We start from the raw sequence: 22,651 nt of genomic DNA, 5'->3' as shown, positions 1-22,651 counted from the left end.
TCCCTTGCAATGTTTCTGCTTGTCTTGGGTCATAATTTTCTTCAGGGGGAAAAAAAGCTAAAAAATTAAAATAATATCTTCTCTTTTATTTAAAACTCCTTTCTTGATTTGAATCTTAAATTGGTATTCTGTGAAGAAAAATTTATCTCTTACTAACGTTTTTGCTGCTGATAGCAATGATATTTGCATATGATCAGTCAGCCTAGCCCAAGGTTGGAATAATTTAAAAGAAACTGCAATTTTAAAATGCTTTAAAAGAGGACTTGTTTTCCTCCCATCCTTGGTACTCATTACCTCTCTGCCCCTAAATCTTATCTGAAAAGGTTTTTCCTTCTTTAGTTTTAGACCCTGGGCCTTGATTGGGCTCTTGATGTTTCTCTTAACCACCTTCTCTCATGTAACGTGCAAGTGTCTAGAAGACACTTCTGCAGTCAGTTTAGTTGCAGAGAAGGTAAATCCTCTTAGGAGGGTATCTGAGGGATGAGGTCACGCCTTTAAATACTCTTGGCATTCCTTGTCCCCTTGCCCTCTAGGACAGTTTGTCAACGTATTTGTAATCAAAGTTAGGGAGAAATGGCTCAGTTATTTAAACCAAATGCTGTATTGCTTATTTTCTCCTGTTTGTCAGCATAAATATTTGAAATTGGATGGTACAATATTTGAAGCTCAAAATAAATTGATTCTCTGTAAATAAATATAAACAGAAAAAAATCCAGACTTATTTTTCTGAGTTATGTAACAGAAAAAGTCATCAATTCTCTGAGTAGCTGGAAATCTTTCTTTCAGGCTTATATTCAAAATTATAACATATTTGTCATAAGAAATACATCAATAAACTGCATTATGCGTTTTTATCTTTAAAAACTTAGGTTGTTGATTTTTATTTAAACCTATGGCCTACTTAATTCTGTTTTACTTATCAAACATGACTTGAATGTAAAATAGCAGTATAGGCACCATTTATTAATGTCTTTATATAACAAAGACAATATAAGCACCATCTACTATATCTTTATATAACAAATTATCAGAGTAAAAAATGCTGTTTCCAAGTATTGAGATGGTGTTCCCACTGACCAGTGATTCCTGCACTAATAATATATGTAGGCATGATGTATTTCAGGCGGTCTTGAGTACTAGAATTTCTGAGGTTGGTCTAGTGGGGATATTAAAATAATTTAGGATGCTTTATTCTGTAAGAAGGGTTTTGTTTCAGTATCAGTCAAGTACCTGGTTCATAATCCACCACTCTTCCATCAGGCCTTGACTTTAGTATTTTGTTAATGCTTTTTATTAACACTAATAAGATTTTCTTTTTTCTTTTTCTTATTTATTTATTTTTTTTGCAACAGGATCTCACTCCTGTTGCTCAGGCTGGAGTGCAGTGGTGTGATCATGGCTCATTGCAGCTTCAATTTATCATGCTCAAGCAATCCTCCCATCTCAGCCTCCCAGGTGTGCACCACCATGCCTGGCTAATTTTTCGTATTTTTAGTAGAGACGGACGGGATTTCGCCATGTTGCCCAGGCTGGTCTTGAACTCCTGGACTCAAGTGATGTGCCCACCTCGGCCTTCCAGAGCGTTGGGATTACAGGCATGAGCCATCCATCCAAGATTTTCCTTTGCTTATTGATATAAGCAGAACGAAGCAGGTCTGTGGCAGAAAGAAAAGGTATACTTTTAAAATGTGAGAAGATAGAGGTTAAGGAATTAGAAAACTGGTAGTTTTTTGTGTTGCTTAAGGGATGGAGTGACATTGGGGATATAAGGTGAAAGGTAGAAAGAAATATATTATGCTTTCTTCCTTTTAATATTTTACCTCTTGAAGCATAGAAGACAAGCAAAGAAAACAATTTAAACTTCTACATAGTTTTTCCAGAGGAAAATTCAGTTGATGGCTTCCTGAGGAGGATTAATTTGTTTTGAGAAAAATGTGAAAAAAAATTGTTTATAGAGGATAAAGTACTGAAAAGCTACAAGAAATTTATTTAGAACCATATAGCATTTCCCAATATTTTTTTTCCCTTATTAACTAGTAGGTGTTTTGTTATTTTGTTATTCTCTAGGCACCAAAATGGTACCAGTTGCTGAGTAATAAATACACCAAATTCAAGTCTGAGATACAGATAAGTATTGCTTTGGAAACTGATACAAAGGCACCAGTGGATAGCTTTAAAGCAAAGGGGGCTCCCCCTCGAGATGGAAAAGGTTTGTGCATCATCTCTAAAAACATTCTCTGAGAAGTTCCATCTTTGGACTAGAGCTTTAGGAAGGGGGAGTGTTATAGGGAGATATATGCAGGGTGTAAACTGTTCATCAGACAAGTGTTGTGACATTGTTACACATGCAGCACTTGTTGCTCTTAGCTCTTGTTTACAAATCTTAGGACATTTTTTTCTTTATTTGTTATGTAATAGAACAAAGCACAATGTTGTATAGTTTTAAAAATTTGCTACTTAGGACAATTTTCTTCCTAGGATGAGTACAGGAAAGCCCAAAATGGTCATGCTGTTCTCTGTTTATTAACTCAACTGTAGTTTAACAAAACCTTTATATTTTTTCTTTTTTAATTAATACACTTTATTTTTTAGAGCAGTTTTAGTTTCACAGTAAAATTAAGCAGAGAGAAATGAGAGTTCTTCTATATACTCCCTGTCCCCACATATTTGCAGCCTGCTTGCTGTCAACATGCCACACCAGAGTGGTGATGCTACAGTGCATGAACATACATCATTCATATCAGTGTCACCTAGGGTCCATAGTTTTACATTGGGTTTCTCTCTTTGTGTTGTACATTCTATCGGTTTTGACAAATGTAAATGACTCGTAGTATCCACTATTGTAGTATCATACAGAGTAGTTTCACTACCCTAAAAATCATCTGTGCTCCTCCTATTCATTCCTCCCTCCTCCCAGCCCCCTTGGCAACTATTGATCTTTTTTACTGTCTCCATAGTTTTGCCTTTTCCCGAATGTCATATCGTTGGAATAATTTCATATACAGCCTTTTCCAGATTGGTTTCTTTCCCTTAGTCGTAAGTGCATGTAAGGTTACTTCATGTCTTTGCATGGCTTGATAGCCCATTTCTTTTGAGTGCTGAGTAATAGTCAATTGTCTGGATGTATCAGTTTATTTTTTCACTCAGCTCCTAAGGGACGTCTTGGTCGCTTCTAACTTTTGGCAATTATAAATAAAGCTACTGTAAACTGCTGTAAACATCTGTGTGCAGGTTCTTATGTGGACAGAAGTTTTCAGTTCGTTTGGGTAAATTTCCAGGATTTCAGTCATTGGATCATGTGGTAAGAGTATGTTTAGTTCTGTAAGAAATATCCGCACTACTTTCCAAAGTGGCTGTGCTATTTGGCATTCCCACCAGCAATGAGTGAGAATTTCTGTTGCTCCATATTGTTACCAGAATTTAGTGGTGTTAGTGTTTTGAATTTTGGCCATTCTACTAGGTATATCATAGTATCTCGTTGTTTTAATTTGCAGTTCCTCAATGACATAGGATGTTGAGCATGTTTGCATATGCTTACCTACTATGTGTATATCTTCTCTGAGGTATCTGCTCAGGTCTTTGGCCCATTTTTAAATTGGGTTGTTCATTTTCTTGTTGAATTGTAAGAGTTCTTTGTATATTTTGGATAATAGTTCTTTATCAGATATGAATTTTACATATATGTTTTCCCAGTATGTGGCTTAACTTCTCATTCTGTTGACATTGTCTTTCCCAGAGCAGAAGTTTTAAATTTTAATGAAGTCCAGCTTATGAGTTGTTGCATTCATGGATTGTGCCTTTGTAGTTGTATCTGAAAAATCATTGCTACCACCCAAGGCCATCTAGGTTTCTCCTTTGTTATCTTCTAGGACTTTTATAGTTTTGCAGTTCACATTTAGGTCTGTAATCCTTTCTGAGTTAATTTTTGGAAAGGTCGTAAGGTCTGTGTCTAGATTCACTTTTTGCATATATGTGTCCAGTTGTTCCAGCACCATTTGTTGAAAATACTTTCTTTGCTCCATTGCGTTGTCTTTCTCCTTTGTCAAAGATCAGTTGACTTTACTTATGTGAGTCTATTTCTGGTCTCTTTATTATGTTCCATTGATCTGTTTGTCTGTTTGTTTGTCAATGCAACACTGTCTTGATTACTGTAGCTTCAAGTAGGACTTGAAGTCAGTGCCAGTCCTCTGACTCTATTCTTTGTCTTCAATATTGAATTGGCTGTTCTGATTCTTTTGCTTCTCCATATAAACTTAAGAATTAGTTTGTCAGTATCTACAAAATAATTTGCTGGGATTTTTATTGGGATTGTGTTGAATCTGTAGATCAAGTTGGGAAGAACTGACATCTTGACAATATTGAGTCTTCCTGTCTGTGAACATGCACTCCATTTATTTAGTTCTTTGATTTCTTTTATCAAAGTTTTATAGTTTTCTTCATACAGATCTTACATATTTTGTTAGATTTATATCTGAGTTCTTTATTTTTGGGGGTGTTCATGTAAATTTTATTTGTTCATTGCTGGCATATAAGAAAACTGTTGACTTGTGTATTTGTATCTTATAACCTTGCTATAATCTCGTGTGTGTGTGTGTGTGTGTGTGTGTGTGTGTTTTGCGTGTTTTGTTTTTTGAGACAGGGTCTTGCTCTGTCACCCAGGCTGGAGTGCAGTGGTGTGATCTTGGCTTACTGTATCCCTGTGTCCTGGGTTCAAGCGATTCTCCTGCCTCAGCTTCCTAGGTAGCTGGGACTACAGGTGTATGCCACCATGCCCAGCTAATTTTTGTATTTTAGTAGAGAGAGGGTTTCACTACATTGGCCAGGCCAGTCTCAAACTACTGACCTCAGGTGATCTGCCTGCCTCAGCCTCCCAAAGTCCTGCGATTACAGGCATAAGCCACCACACCTGGCCTTTATTTAAATTCGTTTCGTCGTCATTGTTGATTCTTTCCACAGACTTTTTTATGTAATCATGTCCTCTGTGAACAAAGACAATTATATTTTTTCTTTCCTAATCTGTATACTTTTCCTTTTCTTTTGTATTAGTAAGGCTCTAAGTTTGATGTTGAAAAGGTGTGGTGAGAGGGGACATCCTTGTCTTGTACCTGATCTTGAATGCTTCAGGTTTTTCACCATTAAGTATAATGTTAGCTGCAGGTTTTTAAATATTCTTTATTAATTGAGGAAGTTTCCTTCTAATTCTGGTTTATTGAGAGTTTTTATCATTAATAGATAATGGATTTTGTCAAATACTTTTTCTGCATCTATTGATAAGATTATGTGATTTTGTTTTTCTTCATTAGGCTGTTGATGTGATGGATTACATTAATTGATTTTCGAATGTTGAATCAGTCTTGCATACCTGGGATAAATCCCACTTGATCATGGTGTATATTTTTCTTTCTAAAAACCTTTTGTAAAGATGGAATCTCCCTATGTTGCCAAGACTGGTCTCGAAGTCCTGGGCTCAAGTGATCCTCCCACCCCAGCCTCCCAAAGTGCTGGAATTACAGGTGTGAGCCACCATGCCCGGCCTATAATTCTTTTTATACACTGATGGATTTGATTGGCTAATATTTTGTTGAAGATTTTTGCATTTGTGTTCATGAGAGATATTGGTCTGTATTTTTTGTTTTCTTTATTGTAATGTCTTTGATTTTGGTATTAGGATGATGCTGGCCTCATAGAATGAGTTAGGAAGTATTCTCTATGTTTCTGTCTTCTGAAAGAGATTATACAGAATTGGTATAATTTCTTCCTTAAATGTTTGGTGGAATTCATCAGTGATTTCTAGACCTGGTGCTTTCTGTTTGGGAAGGTTACTGATTATTGACTCAATTTCTTTAATAGATATAGGCCTATTCAGATTGTCTATTTACTCTTGTATGAGTTTTGGCATATTGTTTCTTTCAAGGAATTGGTCTAATTCATCTAGATTATCAAATTTGTGGGCCTAGACATCTTCGTAGTATTCCTTTATTATTATTTTAATACCCATAGGCGCTGTAGTGATCCCATCTTTCATTTCTGATATTGGTAATTTGTATCCTTTCTTTTCTTTTTTTTTTTTTCTTATTGAGCCTGGCTAGAGGCTTATTGATTTTATTTATCTTTTCAGAGAACCAGCTATTGATTTTGTTAATTTTTCTATATTGATTTCCTGTCTTCAGTTCCATTGATTTTTCTCTAATTTTTATTATTATCTTCTGCTTACTTGGACCTAATTTGCTCTTCTTTTTCTGGTTTCCTAAAGTGGAAGGTTAGATGTTTGATTTTAGATCTTCTCTTCTAACAAACGTATGCATTTAATGCTGTAAATCTTCCTCTAAGCACTGCTTTCATTGCGTGTCACAATTTCCATGCCCAGCGAAATTATCCTTCAAAAGTGAAGGAGAAATAAAAACTCTCAAATAAAAATTGTGTCTCACAATTTTTGTTGTGTTTTCATTTTCATTTAGTTCAAGATATTTTAAATTTATCTTGAGATTTTTTTTTTAACCCATGTTTTATTTAGAAGTATGTTTAATCTCCAAGTATTTTGGGATTTTCCAGCTATCTCTGTTACTGATTTCTAGTTTATGTAGCCTTGATAGCAGACACGATTACTATTCTTAAATTTGTTCATGTGTGTTTTATGGCCCAGAATTGCTCTGTCTTGGTGAACTTTCTCTGTAAGCTTGAGAAGAATATGTATTCTGCTGCTGTTGTTTGAAGTGGTCTGTAGATATCCATTGCGTCCAGTTGATTGATAATGTTGAGTTCAACTATGTCAATGATTTTCTGCCTGCTGGATCTGTCCATTTTTGATAGTGTGTGTTAAAGTCTCCAAGTTGGATTCAGCTGTTTCTCCTTGCAGTTCTGTTAGTTTTTGCTGCATGTATTTTGATACTCTGTTAGGTGCATTCACATTAAAAATTATTTTGTCTCTTTGGAGAATTGACTCCTTTATGATCATGAAATATTCCTCTTTCCTTGTTAACTTTCTTTGGTCTGTAGTCTCTTCTATCTGAAATTGATATAACTCCTACCATTTTCTTTTGATTAGTATAGCTTTTAATCTATATTTGTTTTTATATTTAAAGTGGGTTTCTTGTAGATAACATATAGTTGGATCTTGTTTTTTGATCCACTCTGACAATCTGTTTTTTAATTGGTACATTTAAACTATTGATGTTCGAGGTGATTATTAATATGTTGTGTGAATAACCTTATTTGTTAGTGTTTTGTATTTGTTTCTCTTGTTCCTTAGTCCTGTTTTTGTCTGTTACTCTTTTCCCACGTTTGTGGTTTTAATTTTATTTTCTCTTTCTTGCATATCAGTTATACTTTTTTGTTTTTGTTCTTTTTTTACTTTTTTAGTGGTTGCCCTAGAGTTTGCACTATACATTTACAAATTTCGAATAACAGTATACTGCTTTTACTTTGAAGGTCCAGCTTCAAATAACACAATTCTGCTTCACAGGTTGTTTTAGGTATTTTAAAATAAAATATTACTAATCCCTCCTTCTTGTCCCTTGTATCATTACTTTCAGTTACACATCAGCATACACACGCACATGCGTGTACACACATATAATTGAAGAACCTTTTATCTGTTAGATCAATTAAGAATAAAAAAAAGTTTTTATTTTATTTTCATTTATTCTCTGATGATGTTCATTTCTTTGTGTAAATCTGAGCTTTTTACCCATGCCATTTTTCTTGTCTGTGAAGAGCTTTTTAGTATATCTTGCACGCAGGTCTACTGGCAACGAATGCCCTCAATTTTTATTTGAGAGTTTTTATTTCTCCTTCACTTTTGAAGGATAATTTAACTGGGCACAGAATTCTAGGGTGGTGTTTTTTTTTTTTTTTTTTTTCTCTCAACATTGTAAATACTTCACTCTACCTTTCTTGCTTGCATGGCTTCTGAGAAATTGGATGTAATTCTTATCTTTGGTCTCCTAGAAGTAAGATTTTTTTTTTCCTGTTTGACTTCTTTCAATATTTTCTCTTTAGCTTTGATTTTCTGATGTTTTTATATGGGATGCCTAGCAGCAAGTTTTGTTTTGGCATTGATCCTGCTCAGTGTTCTCTGAGCTTCCTGAATCTGTGGTTTGGTGTGTCATTAATTGGGGGAAATTCTCAGTAATTATTGCTTCAAATATTTCTTCTGTTCCTTTCTCTCTTTTTTCTTCTGGTATTCCCAGTCTGTATTTATTACCCCATTTTTAGTTATCTCACAGTTCTGAGATGTTCTGTTCTGTTCTGTGTTCCCCCCCCGCCCCCCCCAGTCTTTTTTCTCTTGACGTTCCAGTTTTGGAAATTCCTATTGTCATATCAAGCTAAGAGATTCTTTCCTTAGCCTGTGTCCCATCTACTAATGAACCAATTCTCATAGTCATTCATTTCTGTTATAGTATTTTTTTGTCTCTAGCATTTCTTTTTTATTCTTTCTTACACTTTACCATCTTTCTGCTCCCATTATCTCTCTGCTCTTGTATGCTGTCTACTTTTTTCATTAAATCCTTATAAGGCATATTAATCATAGTTTAAAAATTTTTTTCTGTTTTGATGATTCCAACATTCCTGCCATAAGCTTGTTTCGTCTCTTCAAAACTGTGTTTTTTCTTTCTGTTTTTTTTTTTCCTTTTAGTATGCCTTGCAATTTTTTGTTGCAAGCCAGACATGATGTATGGGGCAAAAGGAACTGCTATAAATAGACCTTAGTAATGTAGTGGTCAGGAGTGGGGAAAGAGAAGCATTCTATAGACTTATGGTTAGGTCTCAGTCTTTTACTGAGCCTGTGCCCCTTGGGTCTGAACTTCACCATTGCTTCTCAGTTTTTTCTCCCCTTAGATGGGGCAGAGTGTCTGGAGGGGCTGGAGTTGTGTATTCCCTTCCCTTGCATGGAAGACCAGAGGCAGCTGGAGTTGGGTATTTGTCTTCTCCCAGGTCAGTTAAGCTCTGATAGAACCTTAACAGGTTAGGCTCTGGCAAATAGTTTCTCCCGAGGGCAGGCCTTGTTAACAAAAGCAGAATTGTCTTTTCTCTTCCCTATGCCAGAAGAATGAGGGAACTTTTCTCTGATATTCACTGTGAGGACCTGGTAGAGCTCCTGGAGGTAAAAGTCACAAAAGTGTGGGGCTCCCTTGTGACTGGGTCCCCCTGGAGTTTTTATCTCTCAGGCTGTTTCACACCAAGCTAGTAGCAATTCCTCCCAGTTCAGGTTTTCCTACTTCCTGCATTGGCTCTTTCTGTTCCAAAATTGTGATTCTCTGTAGCTCCCTGTTTGTTTCCTTAGTTTTGGGGAGCAGCAGTTTTTTGAGACTTCACTTCTCCGACAGATCTATGGAGAGTTGTTAATTTTTAGTTCGTCCAGCTGTTTATTTGCTATTAGGGCTAAGTGAAGATTTCTAAGCTCTGTGTGCCAGACTGCATTATTTCTTCTTCAGTGTTTTACAGTCCCTATTTTCTTTTTGGTAAAATGATGGAATTGAATGTGATAGTCTCTAAAGTTCTTTCCTACTCTAATATCTAGTGATTCCATCTCTTGTGTAAACTTTTTCTGTAGAGGAAGAAGGAAGAAGGTGTCTTCTGGAAGTGAGAGAAACGAGTAGTGAAATTGAAATCATACAATTGGCATTCTGTGCTTCAGTCATGTTGCATGCAATGTCCTAGACTTATCTGGAAAATAACGTTAATAGCACTCTTTGTATTGGCACATACATTCTTAGTTCAGTGAATTTATAAATAGTCTTGTCCTAAAAGTTTAATTCTGAGTTGAGAATTACCTTTTGAATTGAGAAGATAATTATAATTCAGTATTTTAACAATAACTTTTCCTCAGTTTCTTCTCTTACCAGTACTTCTTAACTTCCTTTTAGCCTTTTCTTCTTCCCAACCTTTATATGTTAAAGAAATCTCTTCTCATTCTGTATACACTCTTCTAATGCAATCTTATTTATTTACCAGGCATCAATCATACTCTTCTGTGCCAAAGACCCCCCACTTAGGCCTTTGGACCCAAATAGCACTTGCCTCCTGGACATCTTCTTTTGGATGACCTCTAGGCACCATGAACCCAATAGATGGTTAAATTGAACTTCAGCGATGTGTTTGCCAAAATGGCATATGTCATAAGTAGTGAAATCAGGATATGAACTTGGAAGTCAGATTCTAGAGCCTTTATTATTTTTTCCCTTAGTGAAAAAATATTTTTAAGAATTTGTTTTCTGTTGTGAAATAATCTGTCTTCCCCAAAAGTTGGAAGTATGTTATGAAGAAGAATATTTTTCCCTGGAGTATTTGAGGGGAATTTACTACCTAATGCACCTGAATATTTGCAGTATTTATTAGAGCATTCTCCTTCATAATCATGGTATATCCATCAGAACTGGGAAATGTACATCAATATATGAACACATATAACCTTATTACATTAATGAAACATTGATACATTATTACCACCTAATTTCATTTGAGTTTTGTTTTACCAATTGTCTTTTCCCAGTAATTTCTGTTATAGGTAAAGGATTTAGTTTAGAATTAGATGTTTATATTGAATTGTTGTATCTGTGTATTCTGAAATAGTTCCTTGATCTTTCCATGACCTTAACATTTTGAAAATTGCAGGCCAGTTAATTTGTAGATTGTTTCATGACTTGAGTTTGTCTGATTTTAGATTTAGCTTATGCATCTTTGGCAGGAATATCACCGAAGAGATGCCACGTTCTTCCCATTGCATCTTATCAGGTGGTGCACAGTTTTGATTTGTCCTATTACTGATGCTAACTTTGATGACTTGATTAAAGTGTTGTGTGTTAGTGTTCTCAACTGTAAACTTGTTCTTTTTTCCTTTGTAATTAATAACTTTTGTGGGGCAGAATTGTGAAATTTTGAATATATTCAATTTCTTATTAGACCTTCAATTCATTTATTTGTATCAGTCTGAATTTACAGTTTTCTCTTTTTGTTTAGTGTTTTATAATATTTAACTACCCTTGAATATTTGTCCCGGATTTGGGCAGCCCTTTCAAGTTGATTTTGTTTGCTTTTGAATGTCTCCATGATTCCTTGAACTTATCAACAAATATTTTCAGGCACAGCAAGATGTTCCAAGCTCATCTTGTGCTTACCCTGTCTCAGCTCTGGATTCAGCCATTTCTCGAAGGAGCCCTGCTTCCTTTTAGTAAAGAATGATTTTTAGAAGCCAAGATCTAGGTGCTAGGTATGTTAGCTGATATCGAGGTGTCACTGCTCCCAGGCCCTTTCAGTAGACAAAGTGAGGGAATTTGTGTATATATGTGTACACACACATATAAATACATACACACATTTGTATATATACATATGATCTTACCTGTTTTGTGCTGCTATGATGGAATACTACAGACTGAGTAATTTATAAAGAACAGAAATTTATTTCTCACAGTGCTGGAGGCTGGGAAGTTCAAAATCAAGGCACTGGCATCTGGTGAGGGACTTTGTCCTGCATCCTCACATATTGGAAGGCTGAAGAGCAAGAGAGGAACTCTCTCCACCAAGCCCTTTTATAAGAGCGCCTGATCTCATTCATTAGGGAGGAGCTCTCATGGCCTAATCACCTGTTTAAGACCTTATCTCGTAATATCATCACATTGGCCATTAAGTTTCAACACCTGAGTTTTGGAGGGGACACGTTGAAACCATAGCACATGTACACCATTTTGCTTATGTTTATCAATATACATTGAACAGGGCCAGGTGCGGTGGTTCACGCCTGTTCTAGCACTTTGGGAGGCTGAGGCAGGTGGATCACTTGAGGACAGGAGTTCGAGACTGGCCTGGCCAACATGGTGAAACCCCTTTTATACTAAAAATACAAAAAATTAGCCTGGCTTGGTGGCACAAGCCTGTAATCCCAGCTACTCAGGAGGCTGAGGCGGCAGAATTGCTTGAACCCCGGGGGGACAGAGGTTGCAGTTAGTCAAGATCCACTTCAGCCTGGGTGACAGAGCGAGACTCTGTCTCAATAAAAAACAAAAACAAAAAACACCATATATATGTGTATATATATGTATGTATATATGAGATATCTGAATTGATGCTGTTCTATGTATATTGAATTCAGATTCAATATCAGAATTGATGCTCTTCTATATATATGTATATAGATTGATGCCTCGGTATATATAATTCAATTCAGATTGACACCAATTCAGATTGACACCTTCAATTCCATTCCAACACCACAAGATTTATTCTAGTTTTCACCTTCACCCTATTTGTAACACCCTTCACTGTCAGTGAGAACATGTCATAGTTATTTTAACTTCTAAGCTCTGTCGGCCTTACTATGTAATGGCTACGTTTATTAAAGTGCTTAATGGGTCAGAGGCTGTGCTAAATGCTTTGCTTTCATTATTTAATTTGATCTTTCAACAACTCTATAAAAGCTTTCTAGAAAAAAAAATGGAGACTAAAAGAGATGGGTATAGTTTCCCTGTGCAACAAGTGAAGGACAGAACTGAGATTGGAACCTTGGTCTATGTGACTTAGATATCTGTGCTCTTAATCATTATACTGTTTTCAGCCACTGCTACTTTGAGCACAACTCTTTAGGATTAACTCCTAGAAGAAGGATTGCTTGTTTATAGGGTATGCACATGTAAAATTTTGACAGGCCCTGATACATCACCCTCTAGTAAGTTATTCTAGTGTATACCTGCCAACATTGAGAGCACTCACTTTCCTGCATTCTTCTCAACATTGGATATTATCAATTATTTTAGTTGTGTATATTTTTTGTTTTTTAAATCAATTTGAAAAACGCTGTCCCTCTTCAGTCTCCTCATACTAAAGCCTATTTGATTATGTCAGTTTTCTTCTCAAAACTTATTTCATGATTTTCTCTTATTCTTAGAAAACTATCCAAAAATGTATCTGGATAGCATACAGAAAGAATGTATGATATGGCTTCTGCTTATCCAGCCCCACCTCCCTCTGTATGTCAGTTCTCACTCTGTAATCTGGCACCCTATGCCTGTGTCAGTTTTCTCACACACACTTTCTCTTGTTTGCTTCTGTGTTTTTGTACATACTGTCCCTTCTGTCTAGAACACTTTTTTTTACTCCCCCATTCCCTGTTCAGCTACCCTTTTCTTCTTAGCCAAATATAGTTTATTCACTTTCCAGTTTAGATTCACTATAAAACCTATGTTAGATGCCTTTTCTTTGTGGTTTATTACCTTAAGGTTTTAAAGGGTTACTTCAGAATTTTATATACAGAAAGAATATGCTGGTTAAGTAAGGTTTCTTTGGTGAGTATGTAAGAGAGTATGTAAGAGAGTAAAGGAAACCTTACTAGATATTAACTGTATTCATGAAAATTACCAAGCAAATTAAAAAATACCAGTTTTAAAAGTCTTATAATGGTTTATAACAAACTGCAATGTAGTTTAATCGTGTTTTTCTCTGTAAAGTACCTGCCATCCTGGCTGGACTTGACCCCAGGGACATTGTGGCTGTGCTGAATGAAGAGGGAGGCTACCATCAGATTGGACCAGCAGAATATTGTACTGACTCCTTCATTATGTCAGTGACCATAGCATTTGCCACCCAGTTGGAACAGGTGAGACTTTCCGTGAGATTGGTGACTTATGAATAATTTGAAAACATTATGTAAAACATTTTAGCTTTCAGCTATTAAAAAGACTTGCAAGTAGACTTTTTTCTTTTACTTTTGAGAAATGAGAAAACATGTTTTCTTTCATACTAGAGAGAAAACTTTTTAATTTAGAAAAAAGAATAGATTTTGATGATCTTGATTGTAAGATAATAAATCTTCAGGATTTAGGAGAGTGACCATCAGTTAACATTGTTTTCCATTGTGCTGTGTGGCATTGTAAGGACTGACATGAAAGGATTTTTAAATTTGTGAATAATTTACTTTTTGGAGAAACTTAAAATGTCAGGAATACTTTCTGCCAGTAATGCTTAATGCATATACAGTTTTGGGTTCTATTTTACCTTGTTTATAAACTAACAAATTAAGCTGTTACTATCATGGATGCTAGCAGAAGACACAGGTTCTTCGATCAGAAACGAAGGAATTTATTACCCTTAGCACAGCAAGAACATGAATATTGGTATATTTCCTTCAGTTGCCCTTACCTTAAGTCCCATGGGGACTACACAGAGGGGCCCAGGTGGTTGCTCTGCACATAGTGGGTTTTATCACAGCTGAGGAAACTGAATTTGGGGAACCTGCCACTTTTATTGTAAGCAGTAAGCAGGCCTGGTCTTTGTCCAGGAAGACACATTACCTTATCTCTCAAGCTTAAACAACCCTGGGAAATGTGCTGAGTAAAAGAGTGGTCTGGGCCTTACAGTCTTGTCATACTCTGCAAGAATGTGTAGGGATGCTCAGGGCTCATGGTAGATTGCTTTCCTCCCAACAGCAGCTCAACACAAAACTAGCTGTTATTCCACTGTCTTTCTCAAGTCCACTTCCTCTTTTTTTCCCTCCTCTGCCATCAACTTGGTTTTACAGGTCTACTTTTCTTGACATTATGTTGTTCTATAGTAGCTGAAATGAATACTTACAAAAACAGATGATATGGCTTATAACTGTACAATTTTTATCAGATGATTCCCCTCCCCCTTTTTTCCCCTAAGAGACAGGTCTTTCTTTGTTGCCCAGGCTGGAGTGCCTTGGCGTGATCATAGCTCGCTGTAGCCTCAAGCTCCGACAGTCAATTGATCCTTCTGCCTCAGCCTCCTGAGTAGCTGGGATTACAGGCATGTGCCACCACACCCAGCTAATTTTTAAGTTTTTTGTAGAGACAGGGTTTCACTATGCTGCTGAGGCTGGTCTCAAAATCCTGGCCTCAAATGATCCTCTCACCTCAGCCTCACAAGATGCTGGGATTACAGGTGTGAGCCACCATGCCCAGCCTTATTTACTTTCTTAGAGGAACAGAATATCCATGTAATCCACATTCACAAATGAAATATGCAATTAGTGGCCACATTTTTATTTTACTTGCAAGGTACATCAGGTAAAGATTTTTATCGGGAAATGTGTTTACTTTGTCACACTGAATTCATGCCCACTATATAAAGAACTTGGTGTTCTTTGAGTATTTACTCTTTCTCTCCTAATTTGGTACTGTGAATTTCCTTGTTGATACATACGTACTTTTGCGTTTATATCAGTTTCTGTATTTTTCTTCTCTTCTTAAAGCTCTGCTTCTGGATTTGTTATAGTTTAATATGCCACTCTAGTTGCAAGGAAAGACAGATATCTGTTGGCTTTTTATTTATTAACCACATCAGAACACTCTTGTCCACATGTCAGATACTTAGGAATGTACTGTATTTTTACTGTGTTGTTACCATATTTTCTAAGCTTTTTATTTTTTATTTTTATTTTTTGAGATGGAGTCTTGCTCTTGTCGCCCAGGCTGGAGTGCAATGGTGCAGTCTCAGCTCACTGCAACCTCTGCTTTCCCAGTTCAAGAGATTCTCCTGCCTCACCCTCCCGAGTAGCTGGGATTACAGGCGCCTGCCATCACGCCTGGCCAGTTTTTATATTTTTGGTAGAGATGGGGTTTCACCATGTTCGCCAGTTTGGTCTCAAACTCCTGACCTCAGGGCATCTTCCTGCCTTGGCCTCCTAAAAGTGCTGGGATTACAGGCGTGAGCCACCATGCCCAGCTGAATTTTAAATCACTGTTTTAACAATTTTATCCTCCTTAGGGAGGCATAATTGTTCATATTTATTGATTACTTACTGTGTAATGCTTTGTATAATAGACATTGTGCCACCCACTCTGCATATTTTGCATTTAATCCTACCACAGTCTTAGAGTTGATCATTTTCATTTTAGAGATAAGGAAACCAAGTCTTAGGAAGATCTTACGGCTAGTTAATGGCCCAAGTATTTCTGACCATGTGGTCATTTTTAATGTTCTCTTGGTCCCATATAATGCTCTCTTGCCTCTTAATGAGTTTGGAATAAAATAGATTTGAGTTGTAATCTCATTCTATTTTCTAGCTCCTTCAACGTAGGCAAGTTACATAACCTTTTTGAGGCTTGATTTTATAGTTATACAGTGGTGATATTTACCATCTTTTCAGTTGTGCGTGAGGAATGAGGTAATATTAGTAAGTTGCCGACCATGTTGTTTGTGAGAAAGTACATTTGTATGGTAAAGTTTCCTGTGGGTAATTGACCTATTGAGTCCATAACTTTTAAAAACCAGTATAATACAGTTCTTGGTAATACAGGTGAATTACTGGGACAAATTACTATTTCAGTTTAGTTTTAAAAAAAAAACACACACAGGTTGATGTCTGGCAAACTGTTTACTATCTCTATAAAAAAGTAAGCCAGATAGATTCCTCAGAATGTTAAACAGAATTATGACATGATCAGCAATACTACTCCTAGGTATATACGCAAAAGTATTGGAAACAGGTGTTCAAATAAAAATTTGTATGTGAGTGTTTATAGCAATACTATACACGATAGCCAAAAGGTGAAAACTACCCAGATGCCCATCAGTAGATGAATGGATAAACAAACTTTGGTATATGTACACAATTAAATACAATTTAGCTATCAAAGTGCTGCCTGTGGGTGGTGTGGTACACAGCTGTAATCTCAGCTCCTCAGGAGCCTGAGGCAAGAGGATCCCTTAAGTCCCAGCAGTCCAAGACCAGCCGGGGCAACATAGCAAGATCTCCATCTTTATAGTTAAAAAAAAAAAAAAAAAAGGAATGAAGTACTGATACATGCCACAACATAAAGGAATGTTGGAAACATGCTAAGTGAAAGAAGCCAGACACAAAAGGCCACATACTGTGTGGTTCCATTTATATGAATCATCTATAATAGGCAAAAGTTCCTTCAAGCAGATTTGTGATTCCAGGGACTGGGAGCAGGAGAGTATGGGTGGTGGGGTGTTGCTGCTTAATGATTGTATTGTTTATGTTTGGGATGAAACTAGCTGTTTAGTTTTTTCCTCTCAACTTAGTCAAAGGCAATGTGAGAAAGCATCTAGCAATAAACAAATTTACAGACCTTTTCAGATGCAAGTCAGGGACTTAGCACATGTTACTATAAAGTTTTAATAGAATGGAGGATTGAGTTTGGAGCAGAAGCACTGGCTAGTGACAATCTTGCTTCCTCCTTAAATATTGAAAGTTAAGAGTAGGAAAAAAATACAGTCTCTAAATATAGAATAATAAAGAATTTTTAAATAATTTCTTCCCATAATGGGAATAATTTAGAATTAAATATACTGTGAAATGTTTAAGGGTCTTTATTTCTTAGTATTTTTGTTGCTTTATGATTATGAAAGAAAGTAAAATAAAATGAAAATCTTCTCTAAACTCCTCCAGAATAATCACTGTAACGGATAGTATGTTCTTCCCCAGGATTTTCCATTCTCACATAACAACAGCTAACTGTGTGCTAGGCGTTGTTGTAGCAGCAACTATGTATCTCTTTTAATCTTTCCAACCCTAAAACAAGTGGATACACACAGTGATTAAGTAATTTTTCTAAAATCTCACAGTAAGTTACTGATGGAACTAGAGTTGGGGTTTGGGATCTGACTCCAGAATTTGTGACTGTAACAATTATAAGTGCATAGGTGTTCCTCTCAATGTGTGTAAGTCCACATGATTAAAATCTCTTCACTTAAACATGAATACATTTTAAAGTAGGATTAAAATAGCTTACGTTTATTATGTGACTGGTACTGTGCTGTTGTAATCTAAGTGATTAGTACTTTTATTTTCACAAACTATACAAACTATCCTGTAATTTTTTTAAACCAACAGTATATCTTAGAGAGGGATCCTCAACCCTCAGGCTGTGGACTGGTACAGGTTTGTGGCCTGTTAGGAACTGGGCTATATAGCAGGAGGTGAGCAGTGGGCAAGTGAACATTACGGCCTGAGCTCTGCCTCCTGTCAGATCAGTGGTGGCATTAGATTTTAATAGGAGCACGAACCTTATTGTGAACTACACATGCAAGGGATCTAGGTTGCGTGCTGCTTATGAGAATCTAATGCCTAATGATCTGAGGTAGAAGTTTCCTCTTGTAACTATTCCCCCTATGCCCTCCTGTTTATGGAAAAATTGTCTTCCATGAAACCAGTCCCTGGTGCCAAAATGGTTGGGGACCACTGTCTTAGATAACTTTCAAGTTAGTATGTTATTATTTAGCAGCCATGCTGTATGATAATTATATTTAAGGCATCCCCTATTGATGAACATATTGAATGTTTATAGCTTATTGTTTAACAATATGCTAGTGAACATTACAGGTCTGTTAGAAAATATTTTATATTTTGTAGGACAGGAATCCCATCTCTTGGTCATATGTGGCCATGAAGCTAGTGACTCTGAAAAGTAACACTCATAGTACAAAAGGTATTTTTTTGGTGTTAATTCATAGGCCTCTAAATTTTGACAGAATAGCTAAAAACTTTATTGGAGACCTCAACTAAGATGTTATATATTAAATAGCCTGGATTAAATTTTTTTACAAACCTTTTCTCATTCATAACATAGAGCCTCTGATGGCTGAGGAAGTATAAGATGAAATAAAATATGTGAAAATAAGGAAAGCTCAGTTTGAAATACTTAATCTCTTTCTTCTAAGTAGAACTTTCACATATTCATGGACCAGTTGAATGCAATGAAAACTTTAAAACGACATAAATCTATAAAGTCTTTTAGACTCTGCTTTTCTAAGATGACCCTTTTTTAAAACAGTAATTTGGTAGCAATTTGGCAGAAATTCAGAAATTTTATTTGAGGGTTAAGACATCAAAATTAAAAAATCAACATTTTAGCAAATATTTTTGGAATGCAATAGATACACTAAGCATGTTTAGTGGTTTAGAAAGTAATACTGTTTTCTTTTTCCTGAAATGTTTAGTTAATTCCATGTACCATGAAACTTCCAGAAAGACAGCCTGAGTTTTTCTTCTACTACTCTTTACTGGGAAATGATGTTACAAATGAACCCTTCAATGATTTGATCAACCCAAACTTTGAGCCAGAGAGAGCATCAGTTCGCATCCGCAGCAGTGTAGAAGTTCTTCGTGTTTACCTGGCTCTTCAGTCTAAACTACAGGTGAGTACTGCAGCAAATCGTTTTTAACTGGAGGTGGTCTTTTAAGCGTTAATTTAGTACCTAAATTTAATCTTATTTCAGTAGTAGAGGTTATCTTTCTGCCACATCTTCTAATTTTTTTAGGTACTATCCTGTGTCCTGACATTGTTGGCATTACAGTTACTTCAGAATTTTATGAGATAGCACCTCTTTTCCCCGTAATTGAGAAAAGAGGTATATCAGTTACCAGTCCTTTGCAATAAAAACAATTATACCTGGAGCCTAGAGCAGTGGGCATGGGCAGGGTTTGATTATTGTTAGTGGAGATATTATGTGTAGGCACACAGATCACACTCTTGATTTCAAAATATATATGCCTTACTGCTATTAAAAGCAATGAGGTAAGACAGCTTTCTAAAATCTGCCCTTGATTTGAGTATTTTTTATGAACTCTTTTTGAATTGGACTCCATTTAAAAGCAAACATTGGCTGAGCATGAGCTCACGCCTAGAATTCCAGCACTTTGAGAGGCTAAGATGGGAGGATCACTTGAGGCCAGAAGTTCAAGAATAGCCTGGGCAACATAGCAAGACCCTGTCTCTACAAAAAATAAAAAGTTACTTAGACGTGGTGGTGTGTGCCTGTAATCTTAGCTACTTGGGAGGGTGAGGTGGAAGGATTGCTTGAGCCCAGGAGTTGGAGACTGTAGTCAGCTATGATCACACCACTGTACTCCAGCCTGGGCAGCAGAGCAAGACTCTATCTCAAAAAAAAGATAAGTTAACCTTACCTAGTAAACATTACTCTTCTGTCTTTTATGACACTTCCTTTTGATCAAAACCAAAATAGGGTGGTGTTGTATATGGTTAGATATTCATTTGTTTAAAATAAAGTAACGGACAGGAGGTGAGAAGAAGCATTAGGAAATTTTAGTAGAACTGAATTTTAGAGATGGTTCTACTAAACCCAAGATATTTAGAAAACTGAAGACTATATAAAATGATGACATGCAGGAAAAAGCAGTTTGAATTTTATTCTGTATCTGACGTATCAGTCCTCACCAAAAGTATTGATTTATTTATTAGTTTCTAATGGAGGACATTTACATCATAAAAATACTTTTTTTTCCAGCCCATAAAAATATTACACCTTAATATAATAACTTTGAGACTAAGTTACAGGTCTCTCTTAACTCTTTCACTGATGATATTAGAGCTAAATATATTTTACAGCATGATTGCTTGTTGATTATTCATTAAAATACTAAGTTTGCTAAGGCTTCAATATAGTAAGGGAAAATAAGTTATATATAATTTTCTGGAGCAGTCTTTTTTTTTTTTTTTTTTTTAACTTGTCAAAAGGTGGTAATATTGAACTTTTAATTAGCTATCAGTGATTCCACTCCAGAGATATTCTTTTACTTACTGTTAAGCACTCTTTTTAATATGAGGTCTGAAAAGCAAGAAAAGAGAAATACTCAAGATATCTTATGAGTGAAAAAAACAAAACTATTTGAGGTTTTTAAATTCCAAATCAGGATTGATCCACTGACTTAGTTTTTGAAACCATGTTTAAATTAATGGTAAAATGGAAATAGAAAAATGTTGAGGTATTTTTTTTGTTTAAATTCATGCATTAGTTATTTTCTTATACACTTTTCATAGTAAAATATTAAAGTAGTTCATCAAAGAGGCAGAAAAAGGAGCAATAACATATGATTATGTAATACCAAAAGAAATGAAAAGGGTAATAACTATTATTGAGTTTCTAGTAAACTGTGTTTTATCACCAGTTTTAACAGTTATGTGTGAGAATTCATTACTTAGTCACTTCAGGTCAATGAGGTGCATTATATTTTCTTTCCGTGAGTCATTTTACAACTTCTTATTAAGTTTATGATGTTTAGGAAAAAGGAGAAAGTGTAAAGCCCTATTTTGATTTTTCCCTTTCATATTAGATTCATCTCTGCTGTGGAGACCAGTCACTTGGAAGTACAGAAATACCTTTAACTGGATTACTTAAAAAGGGCAGTACAGAAATCAACCAGCACCCAGTCACAGTCGAAGGTGCTTTTACCCTTGACCCTCCAAACAGAGCCAAACAGAAGCTTGCACCTATTCCTGTGGAGCTAGCCCCAACTGTGGGAGTGTCTGTGGCTCTGCAGAGAGAAGGCATAGACTCCCAGGCAAGTAGTGGCCCTCCTTCATTCCCCTGGCTTCACTAGTCCCACTCATGATTACTTACAAAAGTTGAATTTCGGAAGAGTTACCTTCATAAGGATATATTTATTAATCTTAATTAGTGGCCTGTGTTATATGATACCCCCTTTCTGAAAAGACCTTTCTGAAAAGTGCTGTGACTTCTGTTGTGGTTCATAAGTGATCCTACCCAGAGCCCTCTTAGCCTTTGGGACAGTCTTCTTGTGTAGTGGAAACCCACTTATGGTCTCCCCGACCCCCAACTCAGTTAATGACTAAGGCAGAAAAGGAACTCCAGTGAAAGAGAACATTTTTAGACCTAGTTTCTGAGAATCTGCATTACTGGTATCTTTTTGGTTAATGCAACCGAAGCCAAAATAAAATCCTTGGTTCCTTAGTGCTTTGTAGTCCTCATACTCTTTAGTCACTTTTCATAATACAGGTGATCGTTTATTTGGCCGTGTATTTTTTTTTTTATTGTATCTATTCCCAGAATCAACTTTATCTTGTTCTTTCAAAAAGCTGATCTTTATACAGGTTGTGAATTAAAGATAGAAAAACCGAAATGAGTGTTTAAAAGATATATATACATACATTTTTATTGGGGAGTGGAATAAAGGAGAGAAAAAGTCATACTAGACATCTGTGTTTTCTCTTTAGAAGTATAGTTCTCCATTGTACTGCCTTGGTAGGAATAACCATTCCCAGGGACACCTATGCCTGACTTCTTTTCTCAAATATCCTTTCTTACCCATTAGGATGCATTTTGGTATTCAGCTCTGGATATCATATTTCCTCTGTTCATCTTCCTTTTTCTGGTGCTAGATGCTATAAAGAAATTTGCAAATTATGAAGAAAAATAGACTAGGAATATCCAAACTGGGAAAGGAAGCTTATATTTTTAAAAAACAACGCCAAGTTTTTTGCTTAATTATGAAGGAAAGTTCTTTGCAAATTATACTTTATTTAAAAATTGTTTTTAGTCTTTAATTGAATTAAAGACCCAGAATGAACATGAGCCAGAGCATTCAAAGAAGAAAGTTTTAACCCCCATAAAGGAGAAGACACTTACTGAGCCAAAATCACCAAGAGTGTCCCCTGTTCCATCTTACAACCAGTCACCTCCAACAAAAGATGATGCAACAGAAAGTGAAGTGGAAAGTTTACAGTATGATAGGGACACCAAACCAAATCCAAAAGGTAAGGTTTTTTTGTTTGTTTGTTTGTTTACAGATCTTTGAGGTATTGCATTTTGCAGCCATCTAAAAACTGACTATGAGAACTTAAATGAGTTTTAAGTAAAAATTATGGGGTTGTTAAGAACCAATAAGGTTGGGCGCAGTGGCTCATGCCTGTGA

The 22,651-nt window shown here is 36.0% G+C and overlaps 1 protein-coding gene across 3 annotated transcripts in view; it reads left to right on the top strand.

Annotated features, from left to right (window-relative positions):
- Window positions 1-22,651, top strand: part of CEP120 (centrosomal protein 120) — a 76,570-nt gene that overhangs the window by 9,200 nt on the left and 44,719 nt on the right. For all 3 annotated transcript variants that reach the window (XM_025389305.1, XM_025389304.1, XM_025389303.1), the window contains 5 exons: window positions 2,068-2,209; window positions 13,443-13,591; window positions 18,919-19,116; window positions 21,053-21,280; window positions 22,277-22,493. In XM_025389305.1, coding sequence (XP_025245090.1) covers window positions 2,068-2,209; window positions 13,443-13,591; window positions 18,919-19,116; window positions 21,053-21,280; window positions 22,277-22,493 — 934 coding nt within the window. The remainder of the gene's footprint in view (window positions 1-2,067; window positions 2,210-13,442; window positions 13,592-18,918; window positions 19,117-21,052; window positions 21,281-22,276; window positions 22,494-22,651) is intronic.

Source organism: Theropithecus gelada, chromosome 6 (assembly GCF_003255815.1).
Source record: "Theropithecus gelada isolate Dixy chromosome 6, Tgel_1.0, whole genome shotgun sequence".
NCBI classification, from domain to species: Eukaryota; Metazoa; Chordata; class Mammalia; order Primates; family Cercopithecidae; genus Theropithecus; species Theropithecus gelada.
The sequence above is the reverse complement of the archived record's forward strand: the minus strand, read 5'-3'. Positions and strand labels throughout refer to the sequence as shown.